Raw genomic sequence first — 14,659 nt, 5'->3', positions numbered from 1 at the left:
TGGATAATAACAACGCAAACACCCTGTACGTGATATCTGTGTTAACAGGATCACGCTATTGACCTATTCACCGTCCTCTTAAAGGCGTGTTTTCACCTGTATAACGCGCTCCATGGAGCAAACGACAAAGGCACGCGACTTGTTTCGGGCCAATTTCGCGTTCCTAGCGCAAAATATGCGTTGTATGTTTCTTCGAAGAAATGCGTGCTTTCATTGTATAACACGTTATGTACAATAGTCTTTCAAACCATATAGCTTGAATTTTAGGTCAAAATTGTTAATAAACATTGCCACGTCTATATCAAATTGGATTAAGCTGTATTAGCATAATACATGATGGCAAGCACATTGTATATTATTGTGTTTCTATCGCAATATAATATAATGGAGTGATATCCAGACGAAGTATATTATGTACAGATTGCATCTTCCTGTTATACAATTTATAACAAGGATTATGAGACGACATTCTGTCTCTAAAATTCATGACTTTTCTTAATCTTCACTTTTGCTTGCATATAATAAAAGGTATTATAATTCATTACATCTTTATCTCTTTGATTAGAATAACAGAAGCTTCTCATTGTAAATTGACATTTGGACGTTGCTTTGATAATGTACTATTCGTGTAATAATTAAACTTTAATAGAAGCATAAATAGAACGTTACGCTTCCTGGAATTAGAGAATTCCTGAAATCAACGATGTATAGAATATCGCTCAAGGACAACGTTTGATGACGTTCCTTTCAAATGTAGGACATGATCGTAGACGTTTGCGTTATAATCGCATTTCTATGTGCAATGCACACCACGTTGTTTCTCTGAATGCATTCAAGCAAATACGATGGCATTTGTATGTGCTTTGTGGTGGTCCTTCAGCATTTGAATGTAACCTACTTCATTGAAAATGCCTCTTCTTCTACCACTTTACGATATCATGTTTTATGTAACATGATTTATGAGTCCATAGAACTTATTACGTTAGAAAAAATATACGACCGTCTCGGATGCTAAACTGACAACTGCACTTCCTGTCAATCTCTCTACTTCATTTTCCTGTCTTTGCAATTAATATTCAATTTCTCAAGGAATAAATGATTCACTGTCGTAGCCTTGTTTATTGCAAGCGGATGCCATAAATAACTGAATATTTAAAAACAAATTTTAAAAGATATTTTAACAAACATTTATCTTTCTAAATTTATAAAATTGATCGGAGTAGTGTTTGGACAATCGTTATTGGAATTTTACTCCAAATACGGTAAAGATTGATCGATCCCTGGAGCACGCAGTATTTTATCGGAAATAATGTTCTAAAATGATTTGGGGCCGCTGTGTTATATCATTAAGTCTCGTAGAAGTGCAATTTCCTAGCAAATTCAACGTCATCCTGTTCACTCAACTTGCACTAGAACTGCTCCGTAGTCATCCTTAAGCAAACTGAACTTCTGAGATTAGGAAACCCCCTACCCATTATCCTAGTACAGAAATATTGGTTATCGAACTGCGCTATCAGCGAATGTAATTGCTTCCCACGAGAAGTGTCGATAAGTGTTTTCCCATAGCCAATAATAACATACAGTAAAAGAACATCCAGTACAACATCCTGCAACAATTTTCCGCTATGCCTGCGTTCTATATTACGCGGATAAAAACGGGTCTCAATAAACGGCTAGGCTCTACTGGGTGAGATGCAATAAGCTTCCGAAGGAGACCGTAATAATCGAAAGTAGAAAATATATTGTATGAAATAAAAAAGTAAAGTTAATAAAGAAAGGAACAGGACCGTATCGATTAAAGAGAAGACGATGTTTATTAATTTCACGGAATCTTTGAGAATTCACGAATCATTTCGAGCTGTTTATTATACATGCGCATGTAACCGTAGGATAACCGAAAATGTTTCGCGAGCTGACGGTGCCACGCTGAAAGCGTTACGATACGATCGGTGGCGGCGTAACGGGAATGGCAGGCTGTCATGACTTTGTCAGCATTTTCAACAAGACTGTTTTCCTCTTCTTCTATCGACAGATTTAACTGATCTACAAATCGACGAACGCAGAAACGGTTGTCCAATCCTGGACTCGACAAGGTTCGAGCAACGCGCAAACAGTTGCAGGAACGATGCTAAAAAAGAAAGACGTTTTTCATTGAGAAATCCTCTTCTTTTTTGTTGCTTTGTCTTACGGGTTTAACTAGTCTGGGAATCGAGTAGCGATAGTCGCGTGTTTTTATGCTCGGCGTAGTTCGCTCGATGCACAGACAGTCGCAAGGGCGACGTCAACAAAAAAGAGCGTAGTTGCTTTGAAACCGACTAAAGAACTTGAGCAGTTGAAGCGCGAACGACTGGGGGGAAAAAGATTGCTATTCGTGATAAACGTTTGACCAGCAAATTAGATACTGACGCGAGAGCTTCGAGGAAGAGCTATTTGGGACAAAAAGGGGAGCTGTGCATGCTGGAAAACAGATTAAAAATTAAAAATAAAACGGGGATGGCTTCCGTACGCGAAAAGATTAGTCGTGCTTTATTTCTATTAAGTTCTAGGGGTCAAGTTCAAACGTTTGACTGTTCAATGTCGTATCTTCAAACGTCGAAAAGATAAAAATACTTTTTCATCTTATAATCCTATTACTCTTGTAGCTTGATCTTTTATGTTGTACTTATCTTGTTCCTTTCTTCTTTTTATACCGTAGAGATTTACTGCACATCGTTTGTAAGGATCAATGTTATCGACTGTGATGTATTTCTGATTTCATTATTGTTTCATATTTATTTTGGTTTCTTTCGATGTTACATAAAATCCCAGTCTTGACGAGAGGAAAACAAGAATATCAAAGATACTACATAATATATGTTTTTCAGAGAAAATACGTGGTAAGCTGCTTGTCATATCTGACGCAAAACAACCAAACAACAAAATAAATTAAGGTATATCTTTCTCGATGAAATTTTCTCTAAAAATAATCCCAACTAACAAGAATCACGTTTATCTCCTACAAACCATTGCGCAATTTCTTTTAAGGGATCGTGATCCATGATTCCAAGTTAAATTCGTATGTACTATGAATCATCTATTTCTTTCTCGATTCACATCCACGATAATCAAGCCATGAACGATCTAAAGTTGCATTTCATTTACTGAACGACGTCTTTTTTTTTAAGCTAAACGTATCTACTGATAGCAATTATTAAGCAAAGCTGAAGCTAAGAAGGTTATATTATAATTGCAATTGGTTCCTTTTACGAACGTCGCATTCATCGATCGGCTCACGCAAAATTAACTATTCCGTATTATTATCATGGAACTGTTGAATGAACAATTGAATCACGTTTAATCCTTTCGTAGATTATTCCTGAGGAAGTTACGCTCGAAAGAATGCTTGAACCAAGGCTACGTTATGGACGGCCATCCGAAGACGCTGGAACAAGCGAAAACGTTGTTCGGCGGAGAAAGTTTAACTGAATTCGACGAAGAATTGGGAGAAGATGCCGAGACAGATACGATGCAGTCGATTATGCCTGAGTTGGTGGTTTCGTTGGAAGCCAGCGACGAGTTTCTGAAGGAAAGAATTATTCAACGACCCGAGAAAGAGATCCAGGGCACCCATTACACGGAGGAACATATGATGCGCCGTTTGAAGGAATACAGGTAATCGTATGCGAGTACATCGCCGAATCCGGTTCGAATTGCGTCGATAATGTATGGCCATAGAGCTAACAGGAGGTTAATTAAACATGAGTCCCGCGGCAAAATTACCATGGTGGTTTCATAAAATTCTAAGAATTATATAGATGGAATTCAGTTAATAAAATCTTGACGACGCAACGGCCAGATGCTTTGTAAGAATCTCGATGCTTCGTGAAATTATGTCGCGGTATTTCACCACGGTAAAGTTTTCTTGCTTATATTTGTGCTGTTTTATTTGTGTCAGATTAATTATAAGAAATTCAATATATTGCCTGTTGTGATTATTTAAAAGAAATTTGTTAGTATTACCTGAGAAAAGAGAAATCTTTTTAAAAAATGGATTTCAGTGGAAAAGTAGCACATGTAGATTTTTGTCCAAAAACGAAGTATAAGAAAGGATATATTGAATCTGTATTTGTTCAAGTGAAAAATGGCATAAATGGTTTTTCATGAAAGAATAAAACATATTTTTGTTCCCTACTTTTTAATAGATCTGTTATTTTAAAAAGAACGATGGTTGTGAAACTTTTTCAGAATAGGTGCAATAACAATTGGCAACGTTATTCGGCGCAGCGGAGGCAATAAAAAATATTATTAAATCACGCGGTAACTGATGACACGGATTGTTATTAAATCAGAAAACTCGTTGCTACCCGGCCAATGTTTATTACGCGAAATATCAAAATTATTGCGTTGCAGTCTGTAATTTTCCATTTTTCCAGAGCTATCAAGACCAGATAAAGCTAAAAAATACTTCGCTTTCATCGCTGTTTTTCAGAAAGAGAAACACCGACGATAATACACCGTTGAATTTTTTCGATGAAATTGAAATTCATCCGCTCATCATCGACGTAGAGGACGATGTATGCCCCGATATGTTCCCCACGATTTATCAATGTCTCCAGAGAGTCGGCCCGCCGAGAAACTACGGTAAGATATGCCTTTGACATTGCCAAATTTGTCGTTTATCATCTGGTTGAGTAGACGGTTTTTCTTCGTTGTCAAGAAAAAGTATGTATATTAGGGTAACTTTTCTTACAGAATCTCTACCAAGTTTTCGTAAAATTCTGACATTGGATATATTAATCTCATCGGCGTTTATATGCACGAGCCGTTTATTAATTCCATTTACACAGATCACAGCAAACTGTAATTTGTGGAACTTGGAAAACAAGATCTGCATATTTTACATTTACAAACTTATGTACGTTAATTCGTTTTTTACTTCGGTCGTTAAATTCCTTTCTTAAATATTCAATTCCATTTCCGTCGTATTTGACGTAAATTTTTTACTTATTTTTCAGTAACACATTAGCATAATTTTCTATTGCATCTTCTACTTCGTTAGGATTAACCGCTGAGGAAACGAGGGATGCGCGAGAGCGCGCTGAGGCGGAAGCGCGTGCAACGGAAGCTGCCGTGAAACTACAACAAGAAAGAGAATTCTTAGAACGCAAACGTCTACGCGAAGAGAAGATGGAGGAATGGGTTAGAGTTTATTGTTTCGAATTCATGATGAAAATCGATTACTTAGATAGCAAGAAATTAAATCCCTTATTAATCATTCATTTTATGCTCTATAGTATTATTTGTACTGAAACCTTGAATAATTGCACTGACATTAAAGATTTCATGACATTACGGTCTCGTCGTAACATGCTCTGTGTATTAAAAAAATAGGAAGAAAGGCAAATCGTAACAAATAACAAAATGTTTTTAAAAACGATTATTTTGAAGATCAGCTCTAATAGTATAACTATATTAGCTTGTATTAAGCGGACGTAAAATGTTTAAGACGTTTAAATTAAAAAAAATGACACAGGGACATTTTTATATTTCTGCAACTTTTCGAAAGCTGTCCAACGAAAGAGTAAAGAGTGTTTGACCTGGGGAAGTGATAATCTGTCGCTATCAAATCTGGAGAGTACGCTGCTTGCGGAAGAATTTCCTAAGTTAACCCTAAGTTAAGGATAGTGATTGGACTCACACGCGATCGAACGACTTGTCGTCGCTCACTGTGCTCACTGTTGTTCTATGAGGTTATTGTCACCAATCGATCATAAAGTTGGCATTTCACTTAGATCAATGCCAAGCCGACAATTGCACGAAAAGTCGGGAAATTATATCGGCTAAAAGTAATTATACATGAACGCTTGAGAAAGAAACTAAAGCTTTAAGCTTTTGCGTACACCTAATATATTTACGTCTTAAACGATAATTAACCTCGATTTATCGGTAGCGAAGAGATAAAGATCAATTTGGAAGTATCAGTAAACCAAGTCTTTAGTGGATAGTCAGAAACTCAGAATCCAGTTGGCCAAGTTCCATCTGGCAACACATAACACACCTATTGAAATTTGCGGTCGATTAAAGTATCATGCTTCATTTCGTTGGACGGCTTCTAGGAGGAAACAAACTCTGTTGATGGATATGCGAAGTGGTACTTTGACTTTCTTCGACGATTCCTATCTTACTCCTGCCATATTGAACGATTGTTCGACTAACTTCCATCGAATATTCATTATGCAATATATCAATTTTATAAACTTCCAACTATAATCAATTTTTATTTATTCTGCCTAATCCTCCAATTAAACGTATAACTTTTACCATTAATTAAATGGATATTTTATTTATTCAAAGAGAATAGATCAGTCGTTACAATACGTCACATATTTACACAAACAGAATAATCTTTCATCTGCGATATTAGCACAAGCTTTGCTGGACTATTCTGATGCAAATGAATTAATGAATGATTTGTCGTCAAAAGAAAAGCCATTCAAAACATTCATGTGACCAATTACATGCTACGCGATTTTTCGAAACCTCCCGGCGCTTCCTTGTTTCGCTTTTGTTTCTCTATTTACAAAAGGTACGTCCTTTCATTGTGGAATTGGAAGGACACAGAGATCGTTGTGTTTCACGAGAACAGAGGGGCAATTCAATAATCTTGGATTAAAATGAATAAAAAAATAAAGAACTGGCTACAATAGATGAAATAGAATCGTGTTTATATCGATCCTTTGCCTCGTGTTGTTTTCTATTAAGCAGACGAGTTGTGGTATGTACGATATGAAATCTGATTCTAGTAGCGGTTCCTTTACAATGGTATTGTTTTAACGTCGAAAATAAAGTTTTTCTTCAATTTCATTTGCTTTAAACGCTTTGGTAACAAGGTATCCCTTCTTTCATGAACGATATCTGTATTTTTTATTCATCAGTTGTTTACCCTCAAATACGTCATTTCCATTTCAGATTTAATATTGTGATAGCTAGAATGTTTATTTATAAATTCATTTGCTGTAGTTCAAACCACGATTTCTTGCTTCAAAACTAAGTCTCGAATAAAGCTATTTAAGTTTAAAATTATTATGTCACAAACTAAAAATAAATTTGAAGTCGTGTTATAATGACAAACGAAGCGGCAGAGCCATATCCTGTTTATTCTTAATTTTAAACTACCTTCTATAATATATTTTAACTTTTTTCATTATGCTCGTTATGTGGTAAACATACAGGGTGGTTGGTAACTGGTGGTACAAGCGGAAAGGGGGTGATTCTACGCGAAAAAAGAAGTCGAAAATATAGAATAAAAAATTTTTTTTTTAATTCTTTTTTTTTTTAATTTTTCCATCGAGACAACGATCTACAGTGAGATCCGTTATAACGTACCGCACGCGTACCGAGCGAAAATTCAAAGTCGATTTTCTCGAAAACAAAGCCTCAAACGAAATATTTTTATTCTATATTTTCGACTTCATTTTTCGCGTAGAATCCACCAGTTACCAACCGCCCTGTATATAGACATAATCAATGCAAATGATAAAAAATGGGTTACTAATTATATACTTATTATTTCTTTTTACAAGTCGTGCGTTTTAATGATAATACACCCACATACATATATACATATATAATATTAATGAGAATAACAATAATGAATTTTACTTTATCAATTTGCAGTTTTCATTTTGCCATATATCGTATCGTGTCGCGGTATTGTCGGTAACCGATGGTTTTTGCTATCTTGTACGACGTATACAGATTCGCGGCATCTTTTGTGCAACAAATCAAAAGGCTTTTCGTAGGTATGTGTGTTCGTTTCAGTTTCGTGGATTTATGTTATCGTTACGCGACTCATGAAACTTTCAGTATTCGCAAAGTTACTTTCGGCTGTGATAAAGTAGCTCGCGACAACGAATTTTGGAATCCGGTCTGAGGAACCGATAGATCCTATTTGTAATTCTAATTCGGTCTTTCTTCGTTTCTGTTAAAATATTATGATAAGTAACGTCTGTTGCGTGGAATGTGATCGAACATGTTTTTTGTGTAGCTTTTTGTATAAAAATATTCTTCATTGATGCTCGATTAATTCGACATCGTTGGATTTCGCGCTGACCTTTTCAGACAAGGTTTAGCGTTCCTTGGCCTGTTAAATGTTTTTCTTTCGTTTGTCATTAATAACGACACGTGATTTCATATGCGAACGAAAGGATATTATGCATGTAAAAAGAAATTGCTTTTAAACAGAAAAGTCGATAGCGAGATGGAATTTTCTTCGGATCATCAGTTGCGAAAATTGAGAAGTTGTTATCGAGTAAACCTGTAATAACAGTTGGAATTCTGTCCAGAAATGGAACACGTAACCTTGTACTTCATCATTGACATTTCCTAAAAATGTTCCATGTAAAAGAATAATAAAGAAAGATGTTGTTCATTTCTGAGAATGGTGTTCTTTCTAGTTTATTACTTTAATTATACGTTATATAATATAGTAAAGGTGATCCCCATCGCAATATCGGCACTATATTTCTTACCAGAGATAGGTGTTTAAAAATTAATATCTTCTATTTTATCGGAATCCTTTTAGTGTCTATAATAAAATTAGCAAAATAGCTCCATTACAAATCGTAAAAGATAATTTACGATCCTATTATCGTAAAAAATAATTTTTCTTCGAATAATACATTTTTCTGTCCATAGACGAATTTGATGGAGAAGTTAAAGGAAGAGCAAGAAGAAAGACTCTGTCTAGCTGGCTTGCCTCTACGCCACTATTTGATGAAGTACGTGTTTCCAACGTTGACGCAGGGACTCATCGAAGTTGCAAATTTACGTCCCGACGATCCTGTAGACTTTCTCGTGAGTCGAAACTTCTACCAATCGTCTTGTCACTTAAACGCGTGTTTGATGTTCCGTCGTAATTATCTGGGAAAGTTCTGTCCTTCCTGTACTCTCTTTTTGACGCAACTCATTTTCCTCTCGGTGGTTTAAGCGATAAGAAATGAGCGTTACTTGTCAAAAAAAAAAAAAAAAAAACAGCATCGTGCTTGGTAGAACTTTAAACCGATTAATTGGAGAGCACAAATATTCAGCCGTGATGTTTAAAATTCGTACAGTTTCAGTATGAAATTTTGTACATAATTTTAGATTACACATGTTTATTAGATGTAAAATATTTATTCAGAAGAAGGATGAACTTTTTTACATACAATGTATTTTTCTTTTATTTATCAAGTTGCAAATTAATATAATTAAGCAGATTATTTAACAAATTTATTTCGGATTGTTTAACGAATTAAAGCTGTAAATTCAATTTTTTCGATATGTAAAATATGTACCTTAACTTCTATTGTAAAATTTTAGTAGAACGAAAGAAATGATATAAAAACGTACCTACAATGTATTCCATCAGTTCTTTTTCCGTTTGAATAACCTAACCAAACTTTTTCACCTCTTTTCAAGACCCCATTACGTATAAAAAATTCTCCACTGAATGTATTAATCAAGGGAGAGAGCTTTTTTCACAAAGTACGTTCCCTGGTTTTCAATCAATTTCAAATATTTGTAAAAGTCACTATTCTCTTCTTATCACGTAGCTTTATTTTTTACAAATAATGAACCATCAAATAAAAGGTGATAAAAAATTGAATCTTGCATATGTAGATAAATATGTAGGCAGTCCAGATATATTATATTACATACATTCGAACATTTCTACCATTTTTATAGTACGTTAACGAGTCAATAAAAATATCTGAAATCGTTTATCACGATGGATCACGTGTGTATTAAAGCAATTTCCGTTTCATCGGATTTATCGGGAGTATTCAAAAATAATCGTCGATTGTTGATAAGCATGAAATGAAACTAATCGTCAGGGGGGTTGGATTGAAACGGATATTTTTTAGGCAACGTATCGATCCGTGCTGGTAAACTGAGACGCTATTGCTTGTCCAGAAGGGGATATTGAATTTCAACTAGTGGAATGGCCACTGAATGGCTTCAAAAACAGAATTCTCGTTGAATTTTGGTACTCCCTATCGTACTTCACACATATCGATCGATAAAGTTGCCGTTTGCTTCCATTTGATCGAAATTATCTTTCATATGATATATGTAGTTATGTTCTTTATTCTTCAATTTCGAATTTCCATAATGCACCACCAATAATATTCTTTATCCAATATTTATCATTTAAAAAATTGATTTCTAGTGTCAGGATCTAAATTTAAATGTCAATTTTCTCTTTCTCTACAGACTAACAAATAATTAGCATGATCCACCAGATACTAATATCATTTAGTTTCCACGGTCCACAAATAGCTTGCAACATCAGCAATTCGTTAATTTGCTGTGAATTAACGTTTCTCTATTTAATCTTCAGCAATATCTACTTCACCAACCTCATTTAACATTTTCACACTAGAATGCCGCTGGAACAATAACTGGCTATCACATCTCTAACTTTGACGTATCGACATCAGCAGATCCGCCTCTCACGATCAGCCAACTATCCACGTCGAGACATTGGCGATGGGAACGAGAGCGTGACGAGGTTCAGATTAAACTAGCGGTCGACCACCCTACTGTAACCCCTTTCGTCGTTAATTCTCGGTTCGAGGAACTTCGGAGCTACGACCCGAGGTCGAAGCACGACAGGCGTATCCATCAAATGTTTGCATTGAAAGACATCGTCCTATCGATCAGCTTTTTTCTTTTATATAAGGTGAATCGGGATACGACGAGGGACGCGGTCAAAGGGAAAGGAAGAGTGAAATATCGACGAAGTAAATTCTTATTACCTTCACCGTTTTCCCGACGGGCTTCCAACGACTCGTGTCTCGCACTTTGGTTTGTGGTACGTCCTTCGACCGTCTCCTGTTTAAGGGGTTGCTCTGTGTATCGAGTCCTCGTTACGCGAACCGTTACACCCCTATACGTTCCGCGTTTTATGAGCACGTGCACTGAAACATATCCTCGACTTCGTTGCCTGTTCGTTGCTGAGACACCAGCCTCGTTTCCAATCTTGGTGATCCTTGCCAAGGTTATTTAGTAATAACAGAATTAGGTCAGTTTTTCGTACAATTTTCGCGAGATACAATAACGTTTACGAAGCTCACGATTTGAAATTAAGGATGGACTGTCTAAGATTTTGTATATATAGGAGCTTGTATTATTCACGATATTGGTTAATCTTGAAATCGAATTATTATTTTTTGTAAGTTTGTTGGGCAAAAATGATAGGGAATTTTTATGCTTTTCGTCATCATTATTTCGACGAATAATAGTAGTTGGAATTTTTGCATTTTTCAAAGGACAAAGGAAGAAAATTTAGAAACGAGGAAACATAGAATTGGCAAACGTCTTATTATTCACTTTGAATAGAGTGAATATCCACGATTAATGGAACACAGCTCCCTTGCACAAGAATTCGTCAATTAATAATATTAGTGTATTGACAAGTTATAAATTTGAATCCATTTCATCGTATACTATCTAACATAACTATGTCCTGCCAATATTGAGTAACCAATATTGAGTTCCAACATCAGGTCCGATATTTTGTTTTAGAGCACAAGTGAGTTTCATTTCCAGCAAAACTTTGGGACTTCTGGACAGTAAAAGTCTCTCTGACTCTCTCGACCCGTCCCAGCTGTCTGTCGTTTTAGCGACAATTTTCACGCTATAGCAGATCGTCCGTTGCATCATCAAACGTAAAAGCGTCAGTTGAATTGGCGAGAGAAGTTGCATGTAACGTGCGCGCGCGCGTGGTTCAATGTACTACGCTCTGCCGCGTGGAATTTTACGATATCGTCGCTCGGTAACGTGGTGAAAGTTTTCGCGGTCGTTACAACCGCGTGAACATAAATGTAATACGCCGGGCGACGAACGGTGCTTTCGTGTCCCAGGTGTTTATACCTGGTGAATAATCGACGCAATATTGCGGCGAGCGTTTATTATGATTTACCGGCAACGATGGCGAGCTTCGTTGTACGCGATTGCAAATAGTCGAATCGCTTAGTTGAGTAATTATTCGATGGATAAATGGAAGCTGTGCAAAGTAAAAAGAGGAAAAGCACTTATTACACCTTCCTGTTTTACTGCTTTTCCATTTTAATTTCTATATGGCCTTAGGTTTTGTAAATTTCTTTTATTTCGTACTTGTACAGGACAATGTACAACTTTGCTTTTTTGCGTTGTCAGATAAAAAGTTAAAAGGTTTTACTGAAAACGGGAGTCACGCGTGTTTGAAAGAGAATGTTGAAAGTGACGCCTCGTTAGAATTCGAAAGTTGATGCATTCGAATGTATTTTTTTTTTCTTTTTGAAATATTATATGTTCAGTTAAAATATTCTTTCCCCATTAGCTAATTTCATTATTCCATTTCTTGAAAATGCTGCATCCACAGTTTTTTCGGTGCGGATTAATTTACTCGTTAGAAAATTGTCGATGTGTGAAAAAATGAAACTCTTTGGGTGCAAGATCAGGTATATAGGAAAAGTTTCATATTCTCCTCTCTGAAATTTTTAGTCTGATTATTTGCAACTTGACCTGATATTGCGTTATTCATTTCCTTTGCTCTTACTGATGGAGTCAAAAGAAGGATTTGGAACGCTTTAGATATCTCTCTCTGATCGTTGGATATTATTTCCAGCAATATATTGTGCGATCTTATTGTCGATTATATTTTCCGGGTTTCCCCTTGGTTCATTTTCCAATGAAATATCACCAGCCTCAAGTTTCATAAACCAACCAACCAATGTCGAGCTGCCTTCACATTTACGGAATCTTCTTTGAATGTTAAATTTATGTTTTCGGCAACTTCCGTAGCGTGATTCCCAAGTTTAAATCTGTATAATAATGTCATGCGAATATTTTGACTATTCATGACAGTTGATAATGACATTGTAATAATTTTATCATATATTCCATTAACTTTCGATCGATATATGTCAGAATAAATTTCTTTTTTCCTACTTAATGATAGGATAAAATTTGATGGGTGATACTGATTGTCCCGTTATATTTAAGCTTGGAGAAACCGTCATTTCATATGCATTAACCTAATATGTATTTCGAGAAAAATGGTTAAGGTAAGAAGATCTAAAGAATGCATTTTTTTAAAACTTTTATGTGAACATTTCTTTTGATGGAGTTAGCTAATATTTAAGCAGCGCGATGTTAGCATTAACGATTCCGGTAAGTTGGAATTAATTTGAGTACCGGTAAAAGCAGTGTAATATGGGATTAAAAAATGCGAAGATGTAATTTGAAAATTTAACAAAACGATATATTATTTATCAAGATTCATTTATAAAACGTTAAAGTAGAACAGGAGGAGATGTAAATTCTATATTTTCTAATTTTTAATTTAAGACGAAGGAGGTTCATGCAAAATTATAAAATTATTAAAAATATCATTTTTAAAGATCAAGCAATATGTTATAATGATATTAATAATAATAATTTAGTACTTTACGATATGGAACAACTAACCTAATATTTCGTAAATTAATCGGTCAAAAAATGTTACCACGATTAACAGGTAATATGTAACATTTTGAGAACAATACACCGTGTCGCCAATTTCTAATACAAGGCGCAATCTTGTCTGAAACGCACAATAAACGACATACTTGCGAACTGACTTTACTGTACAATATGTGTCATCCTTTGTTACGTCCTATGCAGGGTAACGTATAATACAAGTTGTGTCTATCTTACAAAAAGAAAAAAAATTCGTTGATCAGATTATAGCCGAGATAAACAATAAGCCGGGACTCAACCCATATTCTTCACAGATGACTGATTTGACCAATTAATCCATCTAGTTTGTCGACAAACTTTTCTTTTCAAAACTCACCATAAAAGCAGCTAATGCGTCCCTGTGCTGTCTGACAAATGCGGCGATTTTCAATCTCGAATTCCGTGTGAAATTGGTGTATTAGAAACGGTATTAAAAGGTGTCTCAATGCGTTGCTATAACTATTAGGGATTATTTCTCACTGTTTATTTCTCACTATTCACAATGGCTCACGTCTATAGCGGAGTTTCTTAGTTACCTATAGATTAATTTTCTTAATTGGTCTAATGGATCAGTTTACAAACCGATCTCGAAATGTTCACTGCAATGCAGCGATTTGTATTGTAGTTAAACTAGGAATAGTTTCGATATTGAAATTTAGATGAAGGATTTCGTGGTTATACTTTCTAAGACTGATAAGTAATTGGTGTATTACTTTATAGTATATCATCTTATATTCTTCAAATTTCGAACATTATCATTATCTCACTTTCGAATACCAATGAAATTACAGATTTATAATAAAATAAGTAGAAAATAGAAACAATGAAATTCCATTTGTACGAAATATCAAGACGTCCTAATACTTGTGGCAGCAAATGAATATCGAACTAATCATTAAAATCACATCTAATTAATATCAAATTCAGATTACGTATATCCTCAAGGGAGCTCTTTTGAATCATCTCAATACTTCGTCGCGAAGTTTCCAACTAGTTGAACGACATATTACGACAAGTTAAATAAATATCAGAGAAATTTCAAAGCAGCGGTAGGTATCACTACCAAGAGACAACAGCCGTATTTCGTAATAACGACGATAGTATGCACGACACTACGTCGTTGTTACTTGGTGAGCTTTAATAAACAAACTTCTGT

General features: G+C 35.3%; 2 protein-coding genes across 2 annotated transcripts in view; one reads left to right on the top strand and one right to left on the bottom strand.

The window, feature by feature from the left end:
• The window catches only part of LOC138189501 (synaptotagmin-10), a 54,140-nt gene that overhangs the window by 31,070 nt on the left and 8,411 nt on the right, over nucleotides 1-14,659 (bottom strand). The gene's annotated exons all lie outside the window — the stretch shown is intronic.
• LOC138189653 (adenylate kinase 7) overlaps nucleotides 1-14,659 on the top strand; it is a 28,265-nt gene that overhangs the window by 9,688 nt on the left and 3,918 nt on the right. The window contains exons 8-11 of the mRNA XM_069131736.1: nucleotides 3,349-3,651; nucleotides 4,469-4,620; nucleotides 5,039-5,178; nucleotides 8,677-8,835. Of these exons, the coding sequence (XP_068987837.1) occupies nucleotides 3,349-3,651; nucleotides 4,469-4,620; nucleotides 5,039-5,178; nucleotides 8,677-8,835 (754 nt within the window). The remainder of the gene's footprint in view (nucleotides 1-3,348; nucleotides 3,652-4,468; nucleotides 4,621-5,038; nucleotides 5,179-8,676; nucleotides 8,836-14,659) is intronic.

The sequence above is a fragment of the Bombus flavifrons genome, chromosome 2 (assembly GCF_040668555.2).
Source record: "Bombus flavifrons isolate JBK064 chromosome 2, iyBomFlav1_principal, whole genome shotgun sequence".
Classification (NCBI taxonomy): domain Eukaryota; kingdom Metazoa; phylum Arthropoda; class Insecta; order Hymenoptera; family Apidae; genus Bombus; species Bombus flavifrons.
This window is presented reverse-complemented; position numbering and strand designations above follow the sequence as displayed.